General features: G+C 59.2%; 9 protein-coding genes across 9 annotated transcripts; 2 read left to right on the top strand and 7 right to left on the bottom strand.

Moving 5' to 3' along the window:
* Positions 1-54: 54 nt before the first annotated feature.
* Positions 55-3,917, bottom strand: EHS24_008361 (uncharacterized protein; the record flags this gene model as incomplete). Its single annotated transcript, XM_028623677.1, has 10 exons — positions 55-806; positions 846-1,069; positions 1,118-1,346; positions 1,383-1,520; positions 1,564-1,714; positions 1,770-1,975; positions 2,019-3,126; positions 3,164-3,356; positions 3,395-3,606; positions 3,657-3,917. 10 exons carry the CDS (start codon positions 3,915-3,917, stop codon positions 55-57), a joined length of 3,474 nt encoding a protein of 1,157 aa, XP_028475651.1.
* Positions 3,918-4,212: 295 nt separating this feature from the next.
* Positions 4,213-6,412, top strand: MSE1 (Glutamate--tRNA ligase mitochondrial; the record flags this gene model as incomplete). Its single annotated transcript, XM_028623676.1, has 11 exons — positions 4,213-4,482; positions 4,521-4,593; positions 4,641-4,681; positions 4,723-4,770; positions 4,808-4,981; positions 5,021-5,350; positions 5,394-5,788; positions 5,826-5,877; positions 5,921-6,038; positions 6,082-6,248; positions 6,296-6,412. The coding sequence occupies 11 exons, from the start codon at positions 4,213-4,215 to the stop codon at positions 6,410-6,412; spliced, it is 1,785 nt and encodes a 594-aa protein (XP_028475650.1).
* A 93-nt stretch (positions 6,413-6,505) lies between these two features.
* Positions 6,506-8,132, bottom strand: MTG1 (putative mitochondrial GTPase; the record flags this gene model as incomplete). Its single annotated transcript, XM_028623675.1, has 4 exons — positions 6,506-7,212; positions 7,251-7,364; positions 7,406-7,793; positions 7,845-8,132. 4 exons carry the CDS (start codon positions 8,130-8,132, stop codon positions 6,506-6,508), a joined length of 1,497 nt encoding a protein of 498 aa, XP_028475649.1.
* Positions 8,133-9,112: 980 nt separating this feature from the next.
* On the top strand, positions 9,113-11,434 carry EHS24_008358 (uncharacterized protein; the record flags this gene model as incomplete). Its single annotated transcript, XM_028623674.1, has 10 exons — positions 9,113-9,279; positions 9,319-9,456; positions 9,500-9,525; positions 9,594-9,884; positions 9,922-9,988; positions 10,030-10,122; positions 10,173-10,278; positions 10,319-10,511; positions 10,561-11,221; positions 11,272-11,434. The coding sequence occupies 10 exons, from the start codon at positions 9,113-9,115 to the stop codon at positions 11,432-11,434; spliced, it is 1,905 nt and encodes a 634-aa protein (XP_028475648.1).
* A 223-nt stretch (positions 11,435-11,657) lies between these two features.
* On the bottom strand, positions 11,658-15,867 carry EHS24_008357 (uncharacterized protein; the record flags this gene model as incomplete). Its single annotated transcript, XM_028623673.1, has 9 exons — positions 11,658-12,094; positions 12,139-14,408; positions 14,459-14,643; positions 14,684-15,097; positions 15,136-15,233; positions 15,284-15,408; positions 15,476-15,673; positions 15,726-15,751; positions 15,814-15,867. The coding sequence occupies 9 exons, from the start codon at positions 15,865-15,867 to the stop codon at positions 11,658-11,660; spliced, it is 3,807 nt and encodes a 1,268-aa protein (XP_028475647.1).
* Positions 15,868-16,414: 547 nt separating this feature from the next.
* Positions 16,415-17,440, bottom strand: EHS24_008356 (uncharacterized protein; the record flags this gene model as incomplete). The annotated part of the gene is made up of 6 exons (XM_028623672.1): positions 16,415-16,528; positions 16,599-16,690; positions 16,733-17,046; positions 17,120-17,191; positions 17,237-17,298; positions 17,369-17,440. 6 exons carry the CDS (start codon positions 17,438-17,440, stop codon positions 16,415-16,417), a joined length of 726 nt encoding a protein of 241 aa, XP_028475646.1.
* Positions 17,441-17,876: 436 nt separating this feature from the next.
* Positions 17,877-18,947, bottom strand: EHS24_008355 (uncharacterized protein; the record flags this gene model as incomplete). Its single annotated transcript, XM_028623671.1, has 6 exons — positions 17,877-18,017; positions 18,091-18,295; positions 18,343-18,576; positions 18,641-18,716; positions 18,772-18,793; positions 18,870-18,947. The coding sequence occupies 6 exons, from the start codon at positions 18,945-18,947 to the stop codon at positions 17,877-17,879; spliced, it is 756 nt and encodes a 251-aa protein (XP_028475645.1).
* Positions 18,948-19,364: 417 nt separating this feature from the next.
* On the bottom strand, positions 19,365-20,604 carry EHS24_008354 (uncharacterized protein; the record flags this gene model as incomplete). The annotated part of the gene is made up of 8 exons (XM_028623670.1): positions 19,365-19,463; positions 19,523-19,589; positions 19,641-19,727; positions 19,768-20,180; positions 20,249-20,275; positions 20,337-20,427; positions 20,480-20,499; positions 20,557-20,604. The coding sequence occupies 8 exons, from the start codon at positions 20,602-20,604 to the stop codon at positions 19,365-19,367; spliced, it is 852 nt and encodes a 283-aa protein (XP_028475644.1).
* Positions 20,605-21,578: 974 nt separating this feature from the next.
* EHS24_008353 (uncharacterized protein) lies at positions 21,579-24,236 on the bottom strand (the record flags this gene model as incomplete). The annotated part of the gene is made up of 4 exons (XM_028623669.1): positions 21,579-23,411; positions 23,477-23,646; positions 23,697-24,161; positions 24,209-24,236. The coding sequence occupies 4 exons, from the start codon at positions 24,234-24,236 to the stop codon at positions 21,579-21,581; spliced, it is 2,496 nt and encodes an 831-aa protein (XP_028475643.1).
* Positions 24,237-24,375: the final 139 nt, after the last annotated feature.

Here is a 24,375-nt window from a genome sequence, read left to right as displayed (position 1 = left end):
TTTGGCAACTCTCTCTCTCTCTCTCTCCCCTTCTCTCTCTCGCCCAAGCTACCGTTACTCGTCCCAGTCGGGCGCGATGGGAACGAGTGCGGTCATGCCCGTCTTGGCGGGAAGCACGCGCACGCCCTGCGCGGCGTTGGCGACGTATGTCTCGCAGTGGACACGGTCGGGGCGCGGGGCCATCTGGGACGACGACAGGTCGCGCGTCTCGACCAACTGCACCGACACGGGTGGGAGGGAGAGCGTGCCGTGACGAACGGGGACGAGGACGACAGTCTGTTTTTCCGACTGGGACGCGTCGGCCGTGTAGACACCGCGCTTCTTGCCAACGACGATCCAGTCGTCACCTGAAGCCTGGACGTCGTACGTCACGCGGTAGGTCTTGGACTCTTGTCCCGCGGCCTCGTCCTCGCCGTTGGTATCTGTGGCGCCGAGCCACGACAGTGAAGTGGAAAACTCGACGTCAAAGGCAAGCGCGCGGCCCTCATGGATCGCGTCGGTCGTGGCGGGGGTGAGACGCACGGTAGTGAGCAGGCGACGTAGAGGCACCTCGACGGGGATACACAGTGTCCTCCATCGCGGCGCTGCTGGGCCCAGAGCTGCGAGGAACTTCTCCAACGCCGCCTTGGCCGAGGATGGGACCGTAGCGCTCCAGTTTGCGTCAAAGATGGTCGCCAACTCGCCGGAGAGGAGGTACCGCTGCAACCACAGAGCGCGCTCAGCAATGTGGGACCGAACTGCGCGGGAGAGTGGTGCTGAAGGAAGAGCAAGGGTGCTCAAAGCTGCCTGAGCGGCGAGTTCCACTTCTGCCACAGGTTAGAGCTCATCTTAATGAACCTACTCACCATCTTCGATGGTCTGGTACTGGATCGCCAGGCGCAGCACCTCGCTCGTAGGCGGACCCTTGGGTCGCACCTTGAAGAGGCATGACATGGGCTGGGAGGGTGAAACAAGGACCAACGAGTCCCACTTGCTGCGACACGCGTCGACAGCGTACGTATCGGAAGGCGAGACCAGGTTGACCGAGCTGATCCGGACGTACTCTCGTCCGTCGGAGGCAATGGCAAAGCTTGAGACCAGGCTTGGGGGTGAGCTTGACAGCATATCCAGAACTCACGCTTCCGGCCTGAAAAAGTCTTGTACGTTGACAGTGATGGGGAGGCCCATGAACACGGATTGCTCGTCAATGTAGTTTGATTCGACGCCTTCCGACGACGTATACTGAATGACAATCTGGATCTTTGCCAGCTCGCTTCGTGGCATGCCCGAGTAGGGGATCGAGATGAGAATGACCGTGTCCTCATCAAGGTCACCAAGACCGATGCTGTCCTCTGACGCCTCGACTTCTGAAGGGTTAGCGCTGCGGGATGTGCCTAACACACCTTTTCCGTCCGTCGTTGCGCGGGCAAGATCGTATGTGACCTCGTTTTGTAAAGGCGAAATCGCCAAACGAGCAGCCTTGACCGCCTGCTTGCCGCTGTGGACTTCGAGAACAATCTGTGACTCTTCATCGAGGGAAACTGCCAGTTAGACGAATATCACCAACGGGTGTGCACAACTCACTGATACTGGGCATGCGGAGGACTGCACGCAGTCCTTGAAGGTTGCGGTGGACCGGGACAATGACCTGGCCCTTAGGGTAGGAAGTCACAAAACCAACGGGCCCGAGGGCGACACACGCCTCGCGAAGAGTGACAGGACCGCCAATAGAGCTCTGGGATGTCAGCTTTATGAAGGAGAACATAGCTTACCGAACATGACACAGTTACGATCTGCGCGCCTGGTGCGATGGTGGTAGCACCCGACGAATAGACGATTGTGCCGTAGGTCTCCGAGTCCAGCTCGAGCCACACATCATCCACCTCTACCTCGACAGGCAGCGTGTTCGTCACTTGCAAAGTGAGTTGAGTAACGCTAACGTCGGAGCACAGCGACGCCGCATTGTCGATAAGACGTAGGTGGAAGACGGGGTTGTCTGAAACTGCTGGTTTAGCACACAACACTGACGGTCTACTCACCTTGCCTAGGTTGCGGCAGCTTTCTCAGGCCCGCAAGGGCTGTCTGCAACTCGGCCCGCTCGTTGTCGGTCAGGCCAGCAACGGAACACACGCGCAGGTATGCGAGTGCAAGGTTCGCCCAGTCGTCGTCACGGGGCTTTTGGAGCTCGGTGTGGGCGAAGAGCGCACCCTCGAGGGCATACTTGGCCACACGGTCCCAAACGCGGAGCTCGGCGCAGTCTCGAGACAGTGAGCGGAACAGGTCGTATGCGGTCGTCCAGTCCTCAGAGTGCATGGAAAGGGCTGCCAAGTCGGTCTTGAGACGAACAGCCGAATTGACCTTGCCGCATGCCTCGTATGCAGCGAGAGCTTGCTCGGTGAGGTTGGCAAACAGCTGAAGGAATGACTCCTGGGACTGCAGTGCCCCCACCAGCACCTCGTTGGACAAGGGTGGCTTTGGCAAAGGCGAGTCCTTGTTCTTGGGCGTCGACTGGGGCTGGGCCTCGTCCTCGTCCTTCAAGGAGATCTCGCTGAGCTTGCCATCGAGGGAGAGGATGGGCTGGAAGGGATACTTGTTGGGCAAGTTGCCAGTCATGACGCCGATGCGCTCAATCTGGACTCGCGCAATGTCTAGGAGTTCGGAGCGAGCCGACTCGTATGCGATCAAGCCGGAGTAGTCGTTGTTGGGGCGGTCAACGCGAGACCACTCGTCACAGTGCGCGACGAGGTCCATACATGCGTTGTACGTCCAACTCTCAACGAAGTATTCGGGGAGGGTCGCCTCGCTGTCTCGCAAGCGACGGGCCAGGCTGGCGATGAACCACTGGCCCCTCTTGGCAATCTCGGTGATGCGACCGATTTTGCCGAGGAGGATACACTGTCGAGCAAAGACGTAGATCCTAAAGTCGAAGACGGAGATGGTACTGCTGATAAGCAGCTCTCGATACGGCTTGGCAGCCGGGTCGAGGATGGATAGGCTGTCATCCAGTGGGTCGGTGGCTCCTAAGCGACCAAACCACTTCAGACTGTTCTCCTTTAGTGCCTGGACAAATGCCGCGTCCAGCTCCTCGTAGATGAGCAAGGCGTCCTCGAACAGGTTGACTCCTTCGAACGAGTGGGCAAGCGATTCCTGGGTAGGTTAGGCCTTTCCTGCCAACATCACCTACCTTGAGGAGGAACCACGAGAAAAAGTTCCAGTTTGGGGTGACACGCTGGGCCTCGCCGCGCTTGACTTCTTCCTCACGCTCAATAATGGCAGCATCGAACGCCTGCACAACGCTCTCCTTGAGCTTGTTGATGATATCAGGCCACGCCGCAGGGTCCGTCGTACCAGCTGGAGGGAGGAAGATCTGGGAGCAGCTACAAATGTCAGCAATATCCGAGGTGGTCGCACTTACATGTCGCGCTTCGTGGTGTTGAAGTCGGTCTTGAGCTTGGCGATGATGCCACGGTCGCGACCAAAGACGTTCTTGGAAGACTGAGGTGCTCCTGAAGCCGAGGGCGGGTTGACCAGCACAATGAGAGGAACTTGAGACCCACGCCTAGACGAGAGGAGCGCCAGCCAGTCCTTGATAAAAGTACGTGTGTTGTTCTTGTACAGGTCCGAGTCCTTGTAATCGTCAGGAGCCCGCTGGGGCGACGTCACAGAAGGCAACTCACATCGCACGCAACAAAGCAAATGTTGACAAGGGGCAGCTCGAGCACACTGCCAGCTACCGGGTCCATGGGTGGAGGGACATCGCCGAGCTCGACAAGGTGCACATCGGCTTCTTGGATCGTACGGAGCGCAGTACGCGTGCTCGACTTCCAGTGGAGGTTACGGAGTGGGAATTGGTCGGTGACGCCTGCGAGCGCTGTGCGGAGGTCGCCATTTCCAGAAGGGTAGAGCGTATAGGTCACCAGGACCTCACGCGGCGGCATGGCGGAGTATGTCCTGCTGCTGGGTATCGAGTGTTGCAAGTGGTGAAGAAGCGAGATGAGAGGGACGTCTGGCGACACGGACGCACGACACATGGCATCTCGCGCTCTCTGGCGGCGGCGACGGACGGCGCGTAACGCTTAACACGTCGAGCGTCTCAGGGCCAACCGGGGGAACCGGGGGACACGAGACCACGTGACTTGCACGCGATCGGACATGACCACCACCAGGCAACCACCAAAAAGTCAAAAGACACAGACTGTCGGTCCAGCATCACAACAACAGCGACAAACAACCATGCGCACGGCACTCAAAGTCCTGCCAAGGGCAGTGCCTCGCACCAAGATTCCCTCTTGCACACGGTGCTGCTCCACCTCGACGACGGCGACAACAGCCACTGAGACGTCTGCAGCAACTGACCAGTTGCCCAAGGACGCTCGCCTCCGTTTTGCCCCGTCTCCCACCGGTTCCCTCCACCTCGGTGGTCTGCGGACAGCGCTCTTCAACCACATCCTTGCGCGCAAGTGGGGCGGTAAGTGGCTTCTCCGCGTCGAGGATACGGATCAAGTAAGTAATGCTTTTCCGTTCACGACCTGACGTACCAGAGTCGACTTGTCCCGGGCTCTGTGGATTCGCTGAGGAGTGCCCTGGAATGGGCCGGCCTTGACTATGACGAAGGTTAGCGGCTGGCCATAAGTCTCTGTCAAATGGTACTGACCTGTTAGGCGTCGGAAGGACTGGAGGCAGCCACGGACCGTACACCCAGGTAAGCTTTCGCGGTTACATTCACTCTAAGCTAACCACCAGTCGGAACGCCTCGACATCTATCGCCATTACGCCCAGGAGCTCCTCGACGTGGGTGACAGAACTGAGAATGAGGCTGACCGTGCAGAAAGGAGAAGCGTACGAGTGCTTCTGTTCTGTTGACGACTTGGTGGCCATCAAGACAGCGCTGGTGAAGAGCGGCAACCACAACCAAGGTTACGACGGCCGCTGTCGTCATCTTTCTCGCGACGACGTGCAGCAGCGCAAGCGTGCTGGCCACAAGTACACTGTGCGACTGAAGGTAAGTTGGGCTCAGGACGATATTCAGCTGACAATCCAGTCCAGAGCCCAGAAGGAGGAGCTGCCTGCAGACCTCATTTATGGCAAGGCCGGGTCCAACTCGAACAGCTCCGGCGCCGACGACTTTATCCTAATGAAGGCTGATGGGTGGCCGACCTACCACCTTGCCAGCGTTGTCGACGACCATCTCATGGAGATTAGTCACGTTCTGCGCGGTGAGGAGTGGCTGCCATCCGTCTCGAGGCATCACCAGCTGTACAAGGCATTTGGCTGGGAGCCGCCAAAGTTTGCCCATTTGCCCCTCCTCATCAATGCCGATGGGTCAAAGCTGAGCAAGCGTACTGGGGATGTCAACGTTGAGCAGTACATTGTGAGTTTACATATCTGCCTTTGAGTTTGTCTGACATGGATAGGAGAAGGGCTATGAGCCAGAGGCGCTTGTCAACTTCTTGGCCCTTATGGGTTGGGACCACAACACGGCCCTGGAGGCAACACTGGAGGCCAAGGGCGAGGGCCTGCCTTATCACACCAGGAGAGACGGTCACTCGCTCTACGAGATCTTCACCATGAGCCAGCTTATCAAAGCGTTTGACATTAGCTTGATCAACCACCGCAGCTCCGCTGTTGACCTTAGCAAGCTCGTCTTTATCAACAAGATGACTCTGCGCCGCAAGGCCGGCCGTCTTGGAGATGACGGCAAGTTTGTGAACATCGGTCGTGAGGCCGATACTGCAGGCGATGGAGGTTACGACGCAGTGTTGAAGCGGTACCAGGACGAGCTCCGTGCCCGGGAAGAGTTGGCTGGAAGGTAGGTTTAACATGATTTCTCGGTACTGACGTTCCAGTACACTCGTTGAGAATGCCGCCTACGTCCGCAAAGTCTTCGAGGTCGAGCTGGTGAGAACTCCCTTTTGTTTGTCTTCCTTGCTGACACAGACAGCCACGTGGGGAATTGGTCAAGAGCATGGCCGCCAACTCATCGACCTTCTTCCTGGAGCCCAACTACAAGGGTGCCGAGGCTGAGAAGTTCCTGGATGAACTGCGCACGAAAATCTACGGTACGTTCCGTTTGGGTCTGGGAGATTGTGCTCACGATATCAGTCGACGTTCTCCAGCTGGTGATTTCCCAAATCGCGGCGCTCAATGAGACCCAAAAGTTCGATTCCGACGCGGTCTGGGATATCGTCCACGCTACATTGGCCGAGTTGAAAATCCGCAAGAAGAAGGATGCCTTGCTGCCCATGCGCCATGCACTGAGTGGCACCCACGTAAGTTGAACTGTAGAACGTCAGTTGGGATGGTGACTGACAGCCAGGCTGGTCCCGGTGTACCCCAGATGGCGGAGGTGCTAGGCAAGGCTCGCACCCTCGCCCGTCTGCGTGCTGGCTTGGCCTATGTAGTGGCCAGGGCCCGTTCCACTGGAGTAGTTTGATACATGTAGATGGTACACCGCTCTATCAATGCAAAATGCAGTATGCAAGACTCTCTCTCTCTCTCCCCTCATCAATTGTCGTTGTCCTCATGTTTACCGCTTGCCAGAACGCCCCCGTCCCGACGGGCGGCCCTTTGCCTTTCCAGACGGCCGACCTGACGACGACTTGCCGCCAAAGCTGCCGCCAGACTCGTACTTGGCCTTGCGCTTCGTGTCACGCACCTGAGACAGGGCCTCACGCTGGGCCTTTCGCACTTGGGTGGCCGACTTGTTCCGACCCGCGTCTGCTGCAGCGCGCTCCTCGGCAGCCTGTTCCAGGAAACGAGCAACAGTGAGGGACACACGGTCTTGGAGTGTCTCGGGAAGGGTGGGAGGCATGGGAATGTCCGCGGCAAGGAAGTCGTCGTCGTCTTCAGCAGCTTTGGCAGCAGCAGCGTTCGTGGCAGCGGTGGCCTCGGCGAACGCCGCCTCGGAGGTCGAACCCACGGCGCCCATGTCGCTCACCGTAATGGGGAGGCCGTTGTGGTCGAGGAGCTCGATACGAGCCCCGGGGGCGGGCTGGTCTGGTGTGATAGACGAGATGAATGCCGACTCGACGCCGTCGAGGTCATCGAGCGTCCAGCGTCCCAGCTTGCCCTCGCGGAACTGCTTGAGGAAGAAGGCCATCGACGCCTCGGTGTTGCGCTCTCCGCCCTTGAGGATGGCTCCGAGTCGCAAGGCGAGCTCGTCAAGGAACACTGACAGGTCATCTGTACGCTCAAAGGCACCCTTGAACGGGAGGTGGGAGGTGTAGCACTCGTCTAAAAGCATGAGCTTGGTTTTGGATTTAGCTACTCACGACGAGCCTTGTCTCCTTCGGCAAGCGTTGCCTCAGTAGCGAGTCGGAGGTTGAGTTTGTACAAGAGGTAGTCGGCAATGGCATCAGGCTCAAAGAGACCATCCTTGATACCAGCTACAAGAGTTAGCGCGTGTACGGTGCGATATGCAACCCACCAGTAATCGCCAGCTTGAGACCACGCTCAGAACCAGCCTCACTGTGACCGAGGAAGGGCATCATGACACCGGGTGTGTCAAAGACGTAGATCTTTGGGTCGTCATAGATCTTGACCGTGCCGGTAAGACGGCGGGTCACGCCTGGCATGGCTCCCGTGGTAAATGCCTTGCCCTTGCGAACACCGACGCGGCGGAGGCCGTTGAGGAGGGACGACTTGCCGACGTTGGGCATGCCGACGACGAGGACCTTGAGCTCGGTCAAGGTCTCGCCTGCCTCACGAGCCATGGTGGCAGCGACGCGAAGCACCTGCTTGACATCTGCGTCCACTCGGCTGTCCGCGAACAGCACACGCTGGCCAGTCTGATTCATGAACGCCTTCTTGAGCGGCTACATCTGATTAGCACGCTGCAAGGGAGAATTAAGACCACCGGGACTCACGGCTTCATACCTCTGCTCCGCCAAGTCTCGCTTGGTGTACACGACAAGTTTCCTCTTTGACATGCCTTTGCGATCCAGTCCAACGCCAGAGTGGCCCCAGACACGCTCCAGCATGGAGTCGAATGCGGGGTTGACGGAGGTGAGGGGCAGACGGGCATCGCGGGCCTCAACAACCATGTCGACCTCGTCGAGCAGCCCGGGCAGTTCGCGCAGTGAGCGCGCCATGTGGCCAGCAAACCATGATGGTGTGCGAGCCGGGAACGGGAATGCCGTCCGCACGAGAGCCATCTGGAGAAAGTGCGGGGTTGAGGATGTGGATGTTTGTGGTGGAGTGAGAGCACTGCAAGGGTAATTTCTTGGACGGGTCCGCAGTCATGTCCACATCCAGGCACGGGCTTGTTGGCTGTGGGATCTGTTGTGGCGGCCCGAAAACCCGGCCGTATATTCGGAGTGGTTGTCCATGGCCCCATGGGATGTTGGCTGGATGTTGGGAGCTCAGTACATGCCACACGCTGCCAAATGTCCCATACGCGCTGCATGCTGTGCAAGGGTCTTCCGTCTCCATGCCGGGTGGGCAGCCCGTCGTTTGGCATTTTTAGCGAATAGCGCCTTCAACCGTCTATTTAGAGCTGCCGCGCGTGGCGCCGAGACCCCGGAAATATGAGCCACCCTTTTGCGCGTCGTTTGTTGCGGCCGTACGCGCTCGTCATGAACCGCGCTCAGATGCCTTTGATGGTCGGGATGCTACGGGTGAAGGCAGTAGACGGTGTTCGAAAGTGGGCGGTGCTCGGACCCCCCTGAGGCAGAGACGCGTTGTGAGCTCGACGAGCTTGTTCATGCCTTTCCAGAGTACCAAAACGTTGGTGGATCCGCGGGTTGTTTTGCCACCATCTGCCATCGTCTGAGCGTTGTATTGTCGCTGCAGACATGCTTCAAACTGGAATTGTCACTGGGGCCTGGCCATGAGCGTCTTCTCGGCTTCTTTGCTTCTATAGCCCTGTCGAGACCTCCAGGAGCGGCTTGGCTCACGAGCTGTTGCGAACGTGGGTGGGCCCTGCATCTTGACATCCCCGTTCGTTATTTTCGCAACAAGCCACGTTCCAAAGAGTCCCTACGGCCTACACCCCATGCGCCTCGGAAAGGTGGAGATCTTCTGGCCACTGGCCTGGACGGTACCATAACATGACAAGTGCTCAAGGAGAGACCTTCTTCCTCGCAACTCTTCCTCGCTCTTCCCCTCCAATCCTCCGCCATTGCGAGCCCGCACGATGGCTGTTCACAAACGGAGCCTCGTTGAGAGCGTTCTCCAGCGTTTTCCCGCCATCAGCCATGCCGTTGTTTTCCTCCTCGCTGTCCTCGGGCCGACTTATGCCCCCATCGGTTTCGTCCTGTACAGCGTTCTGGTCAATTTTATCATCCTCGGAGTCAACTGCAGGTACGCGTTGCCACTCGGATCCTTCTCACGTTCTTTTAGGACTGCTTATGGCACTTTTCTGGCCTGGCGCGGGGTGAAGAAGCACGCCAGTACCGACTGGCGGGCCGTCTACGCTGAGGGCCACAACAGCCACAGCCTCCCGTATGATGATGTCGAGCACATTATTGTGATCCCCAAGTACGTCCCAGCGCAAACCTACCCCCTACTGACCGCGATTTAGTTACCAGGAGGACATTACCGTACTTCGTGGGTGTGCCACTTCCAGATGCCACAACACGCGCAGTTCCGGGCCATCCGCAGCTAACCAATATTAGGCGAGACACTATACCTGCTGTCTACGCAGCCCCTTGCTGGAAACTACCGTCCCGTGCTGGCCATGGAGGCACGTGAAATGGGTGCCCGCGCCAAAGCCGAGACCCTGCTGCACGAATTTGGTGGCGCATTCAAGGCCATCTCGTACACCTTGCATCCTTCCGATATTGACGGCGAGGCCGCGGGCAAGAGCTCAAACCTGTCGTGGGCAGTCCGCCAAGCATGGTTCAGCATTGCCGAAGACGCAAACCTGGAAGTGGGCAACATGGTCATCACGGTCCTGGATGCAGACAGTAGGTTGCATTTCGCCGGGTTTCGACTGACGGGTAGCCGCTCTTGCAGGCGACTTCTTTGCCGCTGTCAGCTGCAAATACGCGGTCCGCTCAGCTGAAGAACGGTACGTTGTGCCCCCTTCTGCCATCTTTTCTAACGGTGCAGCACCCGCATGTCCTTTGTTCCCCCCATCGTCTTTGATCGCAATGCCTCAGATGTTCCCATTGCCGTTCGCCTCGTCGACATGCTGTGGGCAATGTAAGTACCGCCATTTATTTTAGCCACAACTTGGGAGTCTGACAAACAAGGGGCGGGCTTTCCACAATCTACCCTTCCTCGTCTGCCAAGATCCCGACCAGCGCGTACAGTCTCTCGTTGACTCTTGCCTTGCGTGTTGGCTTCTGGGACGCTGGCGTAGGTTGAAAACGTGCCAATGGTGACTGACCTATTTCAGCCTACTGCAATTGGCGAGGACATGCACATGTTCATCAAGACTCTCTTCTGCACTGCGGGCAACCTCATTTCCGAGACCATCTATTCCCCTGCTTCGCAGCTGGACGTGTGTGGCGGCGAGCACTCGACCTTTTTCTCCCTCAGCGACCATACTGCGCGGTACAAGCAAGCCGTGCGCCACCTCTGGGGCAGCCGTGAGTGTGGTCTTGGCGAGGGAATTACATGTAGCTGATTTAAACCCAGTCGACACAGGATATATGCTCAACCGCTTTTGGAACCGCCACTTTACGCCTTGTGAGGACGACTTTGCCTCGGTTCACAGGCACGGTCCCCCCATCGGTCTCTACCACTTGCACAGCGAGGACGAGCCCGCGGCCATTACCATGGCGACGAACTGGGTCGACAAGGTCGGTGCACGTACGCCGAGCGATGTGCCCTCGCCGCTCGAGACCATTTCAGAGGTGTCGTCCGTCAGCTCGCTCGACCTGCTGAACGACGACAAGGTCAACACGCTCCTGGCGGAACGACGGGCCAAGAAGGTAAAAGTCGTGCCGTTCCTCACCCTCGCGCTGCGCCTGTACGAAGCCCACCTCCTCATTGGGCACATCACCATCCTGGCCATCGTCCGTTCGGTCAAGTGTTTCAGTGCCGGTGTGTGCGGCACGTCCCCCGTGGTGGTCGCCACGGCCGGTCTGGGCCCGCGTACAATCTTCTTTGTGGACTGGGCAAACATCCTCTTGTCCGTCAAGGGCAGCAGTATCTTTGTGCTCATCACCATCGCCATGATCGTGGTGTATGACCGATACCACCAGCAAGCGGCGCGGTACAGGTGGCAGAGCTCTGACAAGCTCGGTGCTCAGCCTAGTGCTAGGTCGTACCGCCCGTTCCCGCGGGCCACTTTTGAGTGAGTTTTGTACACCTCACAAATGCGGGGGCGAAAACTGACGGCGACAGCATCGTCGCCTTCCCTGCCATCTTCGCCTTTGGCGTCGTACCGTGCTTTCACGCGCAGATAATGCACATCTTCACGAACCGCCTCACGTACACCGTGTCCTTCAAGCCGGCTGTCGCGGCCCGGATCCCACCCACGCAAGAGCGTAAGCAGAGTCTCGCGTAGAGTGTGTGTCGTCGACGCTGCGTCTTGCCTTTTTTTTTGATTTTGGTCCTAGATAGTAATATCCGTTAATCTGCTTTGATAATGATGCACTTTGACAGTGCCCCGGGACACGCAACCAGAGCCTTGTATTCAACATTTGGACATGCAGGGGAGAGACTGTCTACACAGAATGTAATTCGCGCCACTTCTTTATTTTGATACCAGAATAAAACCACTCTCACAATTACGCCTGGTAGTCGCGGTACTCCTTCCATTGGTCCGACTTGAGGAGGCTGGCGACGAACGCGTGGAAGCCCGGAGCCTGGGCCGCCGTGCTAATGCGGTACAGGGGGACCGCGGTGCGGAGAGTCGAGCGCTGCATCTCCTCCTTGCGCTCGAGGTCCTGCTTGATCGTGTCCTCCTTGACCTCGAGGTCCTTCATGATGACCTTGAGGTGGGTGGCGACCTCGTCGAGGCGCGGGACGACATAGACAGGGGCAAGCTGGGCGAGACGGAGAAGAAGCATGAGACCGAGAATCTTGATCTCGTTGACGTCGGCGATAGCAGCAATGACACGGTCGGTGAATGCCGGCAGGTCGATGCGGCTAAAGCACGTCGCGAGGAGAGTGTACATGGTCTCGTATGCGGTCTTGCGGTTCTCCAGGCCGTCGTCCTCGAGTACTGTACTGTTAGTCACCGCATCCTGTTCCTTAACAGCCACTTACCCTTCCATGGACCCATCTGGACCTCGCGCTGGAGCTCCTTCTTGACCTCGGTCTCGCTGTAGAGCCAGGGCTGAATAGCCGAGAGCTTGTCGATGATGAGATGGGGACGGCTCTGAGCCGCAGCGTTGAGGGCGGCAACAGCCAGGCGACGGACGACGGCGTTGGGGTCCTGCATGAGCGAGAGGAACTCGCCGACGATGGGGGCAATCATCTCGTCCGTCTTGGTCGACGCAGCGTCGTTCTTGGACGAGTCGATGAACGTGTAGCGGATAGAAGCGGCAACGAGCGCACGCTCCTGGTCGTTGCCCTGGAGCATCTTCTGGAGCTGAGGGAGGAAGCGAGCAGGCGCAGCAATGGTGAGCTTGCCGATGCACGCGGCCTTGACGTTGCGCACACCGTCGTCGCTGGCAGCCTGCGAGTCGGCGTTGCTGAAGAGAGGGTGCCACAGAATGTCCGTCAGCTTGTCCAGCTGAGGGTCGGACGAGTGAAGGATGACCTCCTTGAGGGAGTAGAGAAGGAGGAGACGTTGAGGCTCCTCCTGCGTCGCCTCAATGTGCCTGATGAGGATGGGGAGAAGGTCGTCGGGCGAGCCAACAGCCATGTTTCCAGCAGCAAAGGCAGCGGCGCTGCGGACCTCTTCACTGGGGTGCGTGAAGAAGCGGAGAACGGTCTCGAGCAGGCCCTCGTTGACTGAAAGGTCGTCCAGGCGACCGATTTCGCCAATGCAGAGCAGGGCGAGGTACGTGTCGGGCTCCTTGGCCGTCTTGGACGTGATGGTGTGCTCAAACGTGGCAAGGATACCCGCGAGGTTGCGCTGGCTGTGCATGACGACGGCACCGATACACCTGGCGGTGCTCGTGTAGGCAAGAGTGCCGCCGAGAGTAGCATCGGGAAGAGCGTCGGCCTTGGCAATGTTAAGCACGAGCGAAGGAACAAGGCGAAGGGCACAGTCAACGTCGCCGTCAACGTAGGTGCCAAAGAAGTCGGTCAGCGCCTTGATCTGCGCGGTGTTGCTCGACGTCTTGACGGCCTTGAGAACCTCGGGAAGAATGTGCTTGTCAACAGCGCCGCGGCTTGCTGGCTGGTTCTCGAGGACAAGGGACACAGTGTTGAGCGCGGCAGGAGTGTCAACAAACGCCTTGAGCTCGACAATGATGCCGTTGGCGGTCTCGACCGGCAATGTCGAGCCAATGCGCTGGAGGATGCTGTCAAGAGTCTCAAACTCGTTGGCCTTGGACACTGAACGCTTGTTGCGGCGAATAGAAACGACGGCCTCGGGGAGGACCTTGAGGAGCCAGGCGTCAAAGGTGAGGCCAGTGCAGAGAGGCGAGTCGGCAACGCGGCCAATGACCTCGACGGCTGCCGACGCCGTGTTCTCGCTGGTAAGACGAGCGGTGATGAGGTCGAGGGCGACCGAGAGTTGGCTGGCAAGAGCATCACCCTCGTGGACGAGGACATCGCCGAGAGTGATCAGGGCCTTTTCACGGACATCGCTGTCGACTGACGAGTCGCCGAGGACGTTGGTGGTGGCCGTGAAAATGTCCTGCACGGGGCGGTCAAAGCTGGAACGCAGAGGCGAAGCCGAGCCCTTGTTTGGGCGCATGGCCTGTGCAAGCGCCGAAGCAGCGGCAAAGGCCTCAAAGCTGACGCGCTGGAGCTTATCACGCATGCAGCGGACAATGGCCTGCGCCAGGTCCTGGAGGTGCGAGGCGTAGCTGCGAGCAGTGTGGTGGGAGAAGAAGGCGGTGAGGAATGAAAGGACGGCAATGGTAAGCGAGGGACTGTCGGCGGTGCGGAGGGCGCCGTTGGCAGTGGAGCAGATGGTGTCGGCCTCGGCGTCCAGTCCGCCGTCGAGGGCCTCGACGACTTGGCGAAGAAGGACAAAGCTCTGCTGGCGAGTGGCGACGCTCTTGGACGAAGCCTGCTTGAGGATCGCCTTGACGAGCTGCGGGCTCAACTCGAGCAGCGACCCGACGGCGGTCTCCTCGGCACCCTCCTGGTCCATCTCCTCGCTCCTCTTGCGCTTGTTGCGGCCACCGGCTGCCAGCTCAGCACTCCTCGTGTTGGCAGTCTGCTTTAACAGGGCCTCAAACGCAGTGAGGATCTCAAGCCGCACACTCTCCTCACGCTCGCTAAAGCGAGTCATGAGACGAGGAGCAGCGGTCTTGTAAAAGTCAAGAAGCAAGTCGATACGGGTGCTGATGAAAGCCTGGAGAAGCTTGGCCGCGGAACGGCGGATCTTCCAAGAGTCGTCCTCATCGTCAGAGTACCTGCTCATGTCAGTTTGGCCACAGTTGGTGATGCCCATTCTTCAACTCACGCGTCGTTGTCAAAGTCGTCATCGTCGTCGTCATCCTCATCACCCATATCCACATCATCCTCCTCGTCGTCGTCATTGTCGACATAGTTGGGGTCATACTTGATGAGCTCCAGCGCACCAGTGGTAATGGACTCGACGTAGCGAGACATCTCAGAGGGGCAACGAAGAGCCAGCACCTCGAGGGCCTGTACTGGTCAGCTTTGGGGAGCGCAACGAGGCACGTACAGTCAGGGCACCCTCGGCAGCATCAGTGTCGGCGAGGTCGGACACCTGGCGCATAATCTCATCCACGAGGTCCCCCGACGCGATGAGGGCGCCGACCTGCGAGCTGGCCGACGTCTTGGCCATGCCCGCGACAGCCGTGACCCATGCCTTGGCCGAGTCGCCGCCCTTCTTGAAGCCCTGGGCCATGTCGCTGCTAATCGCGGAGAAGTGCTGGGGGCAGATCGAGATGAACGCGGCCAGCGCGGGCACGGCACGCCTGCGAACCGAGAGACGGGGTACAGTAAAGACCTCGTGGAAGAGAGTGAGCGATGCCGTCTGCAAGTCGGCCGACTCGGCAATGACGGCGGGGAAGCGCTGGTAGATGTCTGTGAGAATCTGGAGGAGCTCGGACGCGAGCTGCGGGTTGGCGTCGGCCTGAGAGGTTAGGTTGAGCCCATACGACAAAGACCTACATGGCTAACGTTCTGGCGAATGCGAGCAATAACGATCTTGAGGCAGTCGGGAAGGTTGGTCGCCTCGGGGTTCACCTCGGCAACAACAGACTTGAGAGCTGATGGAGTGTCAGTGAGTCCGGCCAGCGCTGTCGCATAAAACGCGTACCCAGGCAGGAAATGTCGCGGTTCTCCTCGTCGACCTTCTGGCCCGCCGCACCAATACCCTCGGTGATGGTGATAACAATCTGGCGGAGGTAACCCGGGCGCGCCTTCTTGGACATGTTGGCGACGCTGGCAATGTGCGTCAGCCACCGGCGTCACAACAACGATTCCCGTCTGCACACGCGTGCTTGCTTACCAGGCGACCGCGGCATTCTTGACTTCGGCATTGCTGTCTAGCAGGAGGGACAGGACGCGCTCAGTAAGGACCTTCTCGGACACCTCGTCGGCGTAGACGTCGGTGGTGGACGTGCGGGACGACGAGGACGGCCTGGCGGGCGACTGGGTGGCGAGGACGCGGTTGAGCTCCTTGTTCAAATCCAGAAGCGCCATGACACTTCACAGAATCGTCAGCTTAAGACTCCTGACGAACAGTCGTCTCAACTTACCGGAGGTCCGAGTCAGACGACTTGAACTGTATGGGAAGTGCGGATCAGCTTGGGACACGACATAGAGTCCGGCAGCTTTGCGACGTACCTTGTCCGAAAGGGACGGCACCAGGGCGCTGAGAGCCTGCCTCGACGAGGACATTGTGGTGCTCTTGTTCTCGAGGGTTGTTGTGGGAATAGTTGGGTGAGGAACAAAGGAAGGAAGACCAAGGGTGGCGGCACCGTACGTGCGGACCGTGAGCAGGTGAGTGAGTGATGGTGTCAGAGTGGAGGTCCGATGCCATGACGTGTAAATAGATATTGTTGGGGCATTGTGTTATCAACGGCGCCTGCGCCAGCCTCAGGACGTCAGCGTTAGTCGTGACCAGCCATGATGGAGGCCAAAGGAGCAAACCCACGACAGACGTGGGCGTCGGATGCAGCAAGGTCTTTTATCTTTTAACTCGCAGAGCGCAGAGCGCTGATCCGGCCATGTCTCGTACAGTCTATGTGAGATCTCTGATCTCTGAATGAAACCCGGTGTGCCTGTTCTACTATCTATCAAAATCGGCGTCTCTTTTCTGCTTGGAACAGACACAAAGGACGAACCAAACACGGCAGCGGACTGTGCAGGCTGTGGCGTCGCCGCGGCGTCCTCACACGCTCCTCCTCAAAGGATCAACGAATACAAAGCTGTAGCATGATAATGACTACAGGTGGCTAAAGTCGACAACGCGCGTGCCCACACGCTCAGACTGCTCGGGCGAGTGGGTGATCCAGATGAGAGCCTTGGGTCCGTTACCGCGACGAGGGATGTCCGAGCCCTGTTTGGGTTTTCGTGTCAGCCACGCTGTCCTTGTTCCTCGACCGCGCATGCACATTCCAAGCACTCACAGCGGATGCACCTCGGGGTGCGGGAGGAAGCATGGAGAGAAGGGTGCGCTCGACCTTCTTGGTGGATACCTCGTCGAGGGCGGAAGTGGGTTCTGGAACATTAGTTAGAGCTGCGTGTGGAGGTTGTAGCTCACCGTCAAGGAGGAGGACCTCGGCGCCGCCCATGCCGACCGCGACGGCCATGGCAATACGCTGGCTCTCGCCGCCCGAGAGGGTGCCCCAGTCGCGCGTCCAGAGTACGCGGTCGATATCCCACTCGTCGGCCAGCTCGAATGGCGTCGGGCCCTTGTTCACTTTCCCGTCCAGCTCAGCCGCGCGGACCTTGCGCGACGCAAAGCTCTGGAGACGCTCCAGGAACTGCAACGGCGTGCCGGGGAGCAGCGACGGGCGTTGAGGCACATACTGCACGAGCGTCCTGTAGTTGGGGATGCCGTAGGATGTCGACTTTCTGGGTGTCGGTCAGCCATCGCCCTGGTCTCGGCCAGCCCCGTGCCCTGGTGATGGTGAGGCTCAACACTCACTTGCCCTCGAGGAGGATCTCGCCTTGCTGGTACACGTTCAACTCAGCAATGCACTTGAGCAGAGTGGTCTTGCTGGGGGGCCTGTCAGATCGCTCTGGCAGCTGCGTTGGAGCTTACCCGCATCCACTCGGTCCCTTCAAAATCACAACCTCGCCGTCCTCCACCTGCAGGTTGAAGTCCTGAGAGGGGGTGTCAACAACCAGACTGATCTGCGCCGGCAGCGACGAGGGCGGTGTCTGGGTTACTTACGTTAAGAATCGCAGAGCCAGTGCCGTCGTCACGACGCAGAGTAAGGTCGTGGACCTCGAGAAGGGGACCCATTGTTGCTGACGGAGAGTAAGAGAACAAGGAAGAAACGAGGGCCGTAATTTAAATAACTTGCGGGCTATTTTGATGACGACACTGGCCCCGCCGTAGGTGTGGGGAGACAGGGACCAACGCGGGCTCCATTGCCCAACCACGACCGCTCTGTTGCAGCCACGTAAATCGCAGATACCGGGACATGTACAAGGAAGCCAAGTGCTACTGCAGCTGAAGGTGAAGAGCCATACTCCAAAAGTGCACATCGAACGGCATGCTGGATGCACAAAACGCCACTCTGACCGCGTCCCTTGCCCGACCATTTAGTTCGCGATGGCTCGGCAGCAGCTATGCCACACGAGTGCCATTGAGCGACCTCCCATCGCACACGGGTACACGGAAGCTCCAGACAGTGTTGTAATGACACATGTTAACAATGCATGATTCGGCAACTTCTTTACTCGACCTCCTCGACCTGGACGTCCTCGACGACCTCCTTGGCCGCAGGCGCGGCGTCGTCCACCTCGTCGAGGTCGTCACCATCGGGCATGCCACCGCCGAGGGCACCGGCACCGCCCATCTGCTCCATGAGCTTGGCCTGAGAGCGTCAGTAGAGCTCCTTAGGGTGGTCTCCATCGCAGAGAGTTGTGAAATCTCTCGTCTCAACTCACAAAGTCCATGCCGCCGGGCATGCCACCGCCGGCACCACCCATGCCGCCCATCATGCCGCCCATGCCGCCCATCTGGGCCATGAGGTCCTCCATGCCACCGCCGCCCATGCCGCCCATGCCACCCATGCCAGGCATACCGCCCATGCCGCCCATACCGGGCATACCGGGCATACCGCCGCCCATTCCGGCGTCGGGGGCCTCAAGCCTTGTGGCGTGTCAGTTGAAACTCGCGAACCGTTGAAAACAACTTACTCCTCGCCCTCCTGCTCGTCCTCGTCGACCCACTTAGCAAAGTCGGTGCGGATCCAATTGCGGTTGGGCTTCTCCTTCGTGAGGCGGGGCCAGTACTCGGCGCGGAGCTCCTTCTTCTGGAGGACAAGGACGACGGCACGGCCGTGGACGACCTTCTTGGTCTTGGTGGGGTCGATCTCTCCCCACAGGTCAAGGTCAAAGGCCCACTCCTTGGTGGGAATGCCCTTGTCGGGACTGGGACAGTCAGCATCGGAGAGGTTGGGAAGGAAGGGAATGGAAAGTGTGAGTTGACACTTACGTGCCCGACACGGCGCTGAAGGAGATCTGGTCCTTGGTGATGTCGAGGCGGGGCTCGCCGTTGATGTCCGCGACGTCTGGCTAGTTAGAATGGGTCTGCTCCAGGTTCGCGTGCTCGTGCTGTATACCCACTGATGGTCAAGTAGATGATGTTCTGTTCCAGGTCAGCGTCGTGGACATTTCTCGGCTCGTCGCAACCGAGAGCCGGCCAGCCAAAACACAAAACGCACCTTCTCGGGCTCAGTCTCCGAAGAGCGCTCAGCGTAGAGGATCTCGGGGTGGAGGGGCCTGGGGGGGATAGTAGCCATCTTGTCTGTTTGTTGTTTTTCGGTGGGTGAAGGAGATGGAAAGGTCGGAAGGTGCGAACGACGCCGCCTTGATGTCACTCTCTCTCGACCACCTCCACGTTCACGGAAGCAATATCGCTACAGAATACGCCGGAAACTTCTGATATTCTACACATCGTCTATCCAGCACCAACTAATGCATGCATATGCTGGCACCCATGCATATGTGACAGCAGTGGTCAGATCTAGGAGGATGCATACCATAGACCAAGCTCGCGCCGCTGGGGCAATGTTGAATGCAGAGATCCATGGTTGACTGCGTCAAAAGCACAGACAAAGGGGCCACGAGCACCCAAACAGCCGCGTCAACAGTCACATAACGACGTCATATTACATGTGGCCATGGTTATGGCCCGTTTACATACGCGAAACCGGCAGTCAGGCAATAGAGATGGTCTGCTGGCCGATAAACTGCTCTCCGGGCTTGATCGACTTGAACTCGCTCACGAATCCGGGCTCAATGCAGACGTAGCGGTTCTGAGAAGAAGAGAAGAAAGTGTCAGTTGTAGCCCCGCGACACGATCGAGCCAACTCACCCATCCGCCGTCCTCCATGTCGGCAATCTTGCTGCCGGTGACGTCGGCAGGGTTCCAGATCGTGCAGCTGAGAGGCGGTTAGTACGGACGTCAACTGTTTCACAGCGTTGTTACTCACTCCTCAAAGCCGCGGAAGCGGACCTTGTAGTGGTCGCCAGCACCGTCGTCAAGACCAATCTCCTTTGAGGGGACCTTGGCGTAGACGCTGTGGCTGTCAGTACATACCACTCTGGGGTTGTACTCACCGGTCAACCTGCTGGTCAATGACAAGAGGGCCGCCGGGGGCGGCGCCGACCGCGCCGCCGAGAACCTTGTCCTTGTAGCTGGTGCCGGCGTCGATACCCGTGAGGGCAATCTTGGAGACGTCGGGGACAGCCAGGTAGGTGTGGAGGAGGGCTTGGAACTTGAAGTCCTCGGTGCCCGTGTTGAGGACGTGGAGGTTGCAGACGAGCTCGTGGGCGGCGAGCGTCACGACGTAGTGGAGCTCGAACGAGTGGGGGAAGGTCGCGGGAGGGGGCGGCGCAACGAGACGGACCGAGACGCCCTCGCTGCGATCCAGGAGGATCTTCTCAAGCTTCCATGTCTGGGTACGGGCAAAGCCGTGCTGGGCGAGGGCGGCGTACTCGGGCGGCGATGAGGGAGGGGGGCCGAACACGGGCTGGGAGACGGGGGGTCAGTTCACTCGCAAGGTAGCTGTCGACACCGATTGGACCATGGACCACTCACAAAGACAACGGGAATGCCACCACGGATCTAGATGGGCTCGGGGTTAGTGGCTTGCAGGCGGACATCATCAACAGTTATCCCCGCTCACAGCAGCAGATCCGTCGAGGTGGGCCTTGTTGGAGAGGAAGATGCGCTCGCGACCGGCAGTCTTCCACGAGGTGACAGTCGCGCCGAAGAGGCTGGCCTTGTTAGCACTTTGGCTCGCAGACAGTAAGAAGGAAGCAGGCACACTAGATTTCGACGCTGGCACCCTGTGGTTGTTGTCAGTGTTCAGTCGCTCTCTGGGTTCAGGTGCCGGCCAGACTGACGGAAGGGTGGGTGAGCACGATGGTCTTGTCGTTCTGTTCAACGGGCATGGTGGGTTCTTTGTTGGTGCTGTCAAACGAGTGGGTTGAAAGGGCAGTGAGGGTATTGGATGCCAAGTGCTGGGAATCAAAAGTGATGTCGGTGGTGGGTTGCTGGCAGCTGACTTGCGGGGGGTGAGGGCCATGTGCGATGACGTTCGCCCGGTGCTTAGTATTGCGATCTCGGAATGTCTGTCCGCCGAGCCGCCCGTACGCCGCCTGCACGCCTCTCCTGCACAAACCCCTGCACGCCTGGACAACGGCGCACGCGCCATGGCCCGACGGGCCGGCGGCACGAGATGCAAACGGTCCCTTGATAACCCCAACAACCGTGGGTAAGCAATGAGCAAGCACGCAAGCCATCCAAATGGAAAACGTTCCGAAGAGATCAGAGACTGTTCCGAAGATGGAGAAACGTGGCTGCGGGGATGGACGGTCGGACTTCCGGTCCGAGATGCCATATCACTCTGTACTGCCGAGGACGGACCTGACCGCTGGCTGTAGCATCAGCCTGGGCAAGTGGTTAAGTTGGGTGAGGACGACAACAGAGGTACAGAGAGGAGAGAATGGCAAATGGGTGAAAAAGAGTGTGTTTCTAATGAGATGAGATGCGAGCGTGTGACAGAAAGAAAGAAAACAAGAAACTTGTAATAATGACCTTTGCTGCTGTCCACCTTCAGCTGATCAGCTGAGGGGTGGCAGGCATGGCTGAGGCGAGCCTGCGTGTTCGAACGTCACAAAACTCGCATGGCATCTGTACTTGTCCGCCTCGACCTCCTCCGCGTCTGCACATGGCCATCTACCATCTCTTACCGCCATCCGTTATACCTCGTGCGTACCCTTGCACACTGTATGTACACTCTCCCGATCCAACCGCTCCTCCTTGGCCTCCTCCTTGACCATCGCCAGCCAATCTTGTCCTCCTTTCCCTTTCCCTTCCTTGCCCTTAGACTTGTTCTTGCTGTGGGCCTTTCGCCTGGGGGCCCCTACTCGTCTTGGTCCTCGGTGTCGTCCTCGTCCTCGGTGTCGGCCTTGGCGTTCTTGGAAGCGACCGGGTCCTTGAGACACTTGAACGTAAACCCAAGAGTGCGTGCGACCTGGCGGATGCGCTCGGTCTCGTCGCGCAGTTGGCGGTCGTGCGACGCAAGCATGTCCTCCAAGTGGCTCTCGGCCCTCTCGAGACTCTGACGCGCCTCGTGGACCTGGGTTGTGGCCCTCTCCACGGTCTCGTTGGCATCGCGCAAGTCGTTTCCCGCCTCACCGACTGCCTGCTCGGCCAGTAGGGAGTGACGCTTGTCACGAGCCTCCTCCTTACGCAGCCTCGCTGCCGCCAACCTTGCGGTGCGCTCCTCCTGGAGCCGCCGGGCGTGGTCGAGGTCTCGGGCGGCGGTCGGCACCGCGTTCCTCGCCTCGTTCACGGCCACCCTCGCCTGGCGCTCCTCGGTGTCGAGGTCGTCCATTAGCATGGCCTCGGTGGCGAGGTCCTTGCGCAGGGTGATCTCGTCCGTCTCGAAGCGCTCCAGGTCGGTCTCAGCCTTGCGCTTGACGCTCTTCGTCTTGGCGTCCTTGACACGACGCCGGATGGAGCACTTGCCGTTCTTCAAGGCCACCGTAATGGCACGTCGAGCCGCACGCGACCTGACCTCGGCAGGCCTCGCGTCTTGGGCCGTGCGACGAGGGGGACGGCTGTTACCCTCCTGGCGCTCCTGCCTCTTCGCATTGCGCTTGTTCTCGACCTCGCGCGCGCGCTTCTTGACGTCTGGCTGTGCCTTGCGGAGAGCGTTGTAATTGTTGTCTCGCGCTCTCTTCTCCAACAGCTGGTCGGCATCGAGCTTGTCCACCTTTGCGGCGTCTCGCCTCGCCTGGATCTCGGCGTCGGTGAGCTTGCTCGCCTTCTCCGCGTGGTAGGCTTGATTGTAGGTCTTTCTCTCCTCACGCTTTGCTGTCGCCAGGTCGGGATCCTCGGCCATGGCCTGCTGCTGCTTCTGCCGGTGGCGAGCAGCGTAGACCAGACCCTGCTGGCGCACATGCTCTGCGTGCTCTGCGGCCGCGGGGTCGCCGAGGTCCGTCTCCAGGCGGATGGTGTTCGCCGGGCGCAGTTCGGGAATGTCTTGGGTCCACGGAGACCAGTTGTTCGTGCCGGCGAGCAGAGGAGGAGACTGGGACCAGATGGCGGCACCAGAGCCGATGACGAAGGTTGGGACCCAGTAGTGCAGGAGACCCTCGACGTACACAGCCAGGAAACGGCAAACGGTTCCCAGAGCGGAGCGGCGCGGCGGAAGGGCGCCAGCGTCGACTCGCCATGCGCTTCGGAGGCGGACGTCGTCGACAGTGACCTCTCCATTCTTGACAGCCTCGCGTGCGTTCTTGTTGAACGTCGAGTTGGCGCCGCGGGCAGTGCTGTTGGGGTTGAACGTCAAGCTCTCGTACTCCCATGCTCGACGCGCAAAGCCAGTCAGCCCCGCCTGGCTCTTCTTGACCTCGAAGCCGCTCGCCGAGCCGGCATAGATGTCTGCCAGATGACCCACGTGCCTCAGGTAGGCGCCCCAGAGGGGGTCGCTGTGGGCCTCGGGCAGGAGGTTGACAGCGGAGGGGGACGGAGGTTGGTCTTCTGGAGCGCTGAGCATCTGGAGAGCGTGGGTATTGAGACCGAGGAGGAGCATGTGCAAATGGTCGTCGAGCGAGAGGTGGTTGGCCGCCCACCTAAAGCGCGGCTTGATGTTCACGTCGCGCAAGCCAGTGTCCAGCACACTGACTATCCTGCCGCGGAGGACATCGGCCATCTTCTCGTTGCACATCGTGACGCTGCCGGCCCAGGTCTGGCGCAACAAGTTGAGGGCAGTGTAGAACTTCTGTCAGAAAGTTCAACTCATCCAATACTTACCTTGTTATCGTCCAAGATGTTCAATTCATTGTGCAGAGGGTCGTCCTCGAGGAGACGCCGTTCGACAAGCTGGTACAGTTCAAACGAGACGGACATTGCTGGAAGGTTCTCATACGCGGCAGTTGCGTCCTCGCTGATGGTGGTTGTCGTGTTTTCCTCGCCTCCTTCGTCTTTCTTCGTGAGCGTGACCTCTCTGACTCAAGACCTGCGCAAAACTCACCGGTCTGCTCGGCTACGTGGACGAAAGGATCTTGTGGGACGGCAAGCGGTCGGCACGAGTAGTAGTGCTGCGCAGACAGCGCGCACGCAATGGTGATCGTGGGAGCACTCCCGTCGTCTGGGCCCAGCTCAACGACGTCTTCCAGCGTAAGCACCTGAATGTGGATGCCTTCTGCCCAGGCAAGGCCGTGGAGGTCACCGATCTCTGCGAACGAGCGCGGGTTGCTCAGTCGGGCGAGGTACGCCGGGATGTTGTCCGGTCGACTCTGGTCGAACAGCGGGGAGTACATGGCGTGATGGTTGCTTCCCAGCCACTGCACCGTCGAGTGGCGGAGCTCGAGGTGGTGGCTCTCCTCGCCGTAGAGTTGGTCCGAAACGGCGCGAAACGCGCACGCGCCGTCGCCGACGACCTCCTGGAGCGATAGGCCTTGTTCGTGCGCGTGGCGGCGCAGACGCGCCAGCTCGTCTTCAAGAGTCAGCTATCTGTCGGCAGGTATGGAAGTGTGTGCTCACCGAGAACATGGGAATCCGTGTCACCCATCTTGATTGGTGATGTGGCTGTTGTTAGGTTGGGTTTGTGGGTGTGGCTTTTGTAGCGGTGAGTAGGCAGAGGCAAGCAGTGTGTGGTAGGAGTGGATGATGTGGTGTGCTGAGAGGTGATGAGACGCAAGTGTGAGAAG

Source organism: Apiotrichum porosum (assembly GCF_003942205.1).
Source record: "Apiotrichum porosum strain DSM 27194 chromosome Unknown scaffold_7, whole genome shotgun sequence".
In the NCBI taxonomy this organism is placed as follows: Eukaryota; Fungi; Basidiomycota; class Tremellomycetes; order Trichosporonales; family Trichosporonaceae; genus Apiotrichum; species Apiotrichum porosum.
The sequence above is the reverse complement of the archived record's forward strand: the minus strand, read 5'-3'. Positions and strand labels throughout refer to the sequence as shown.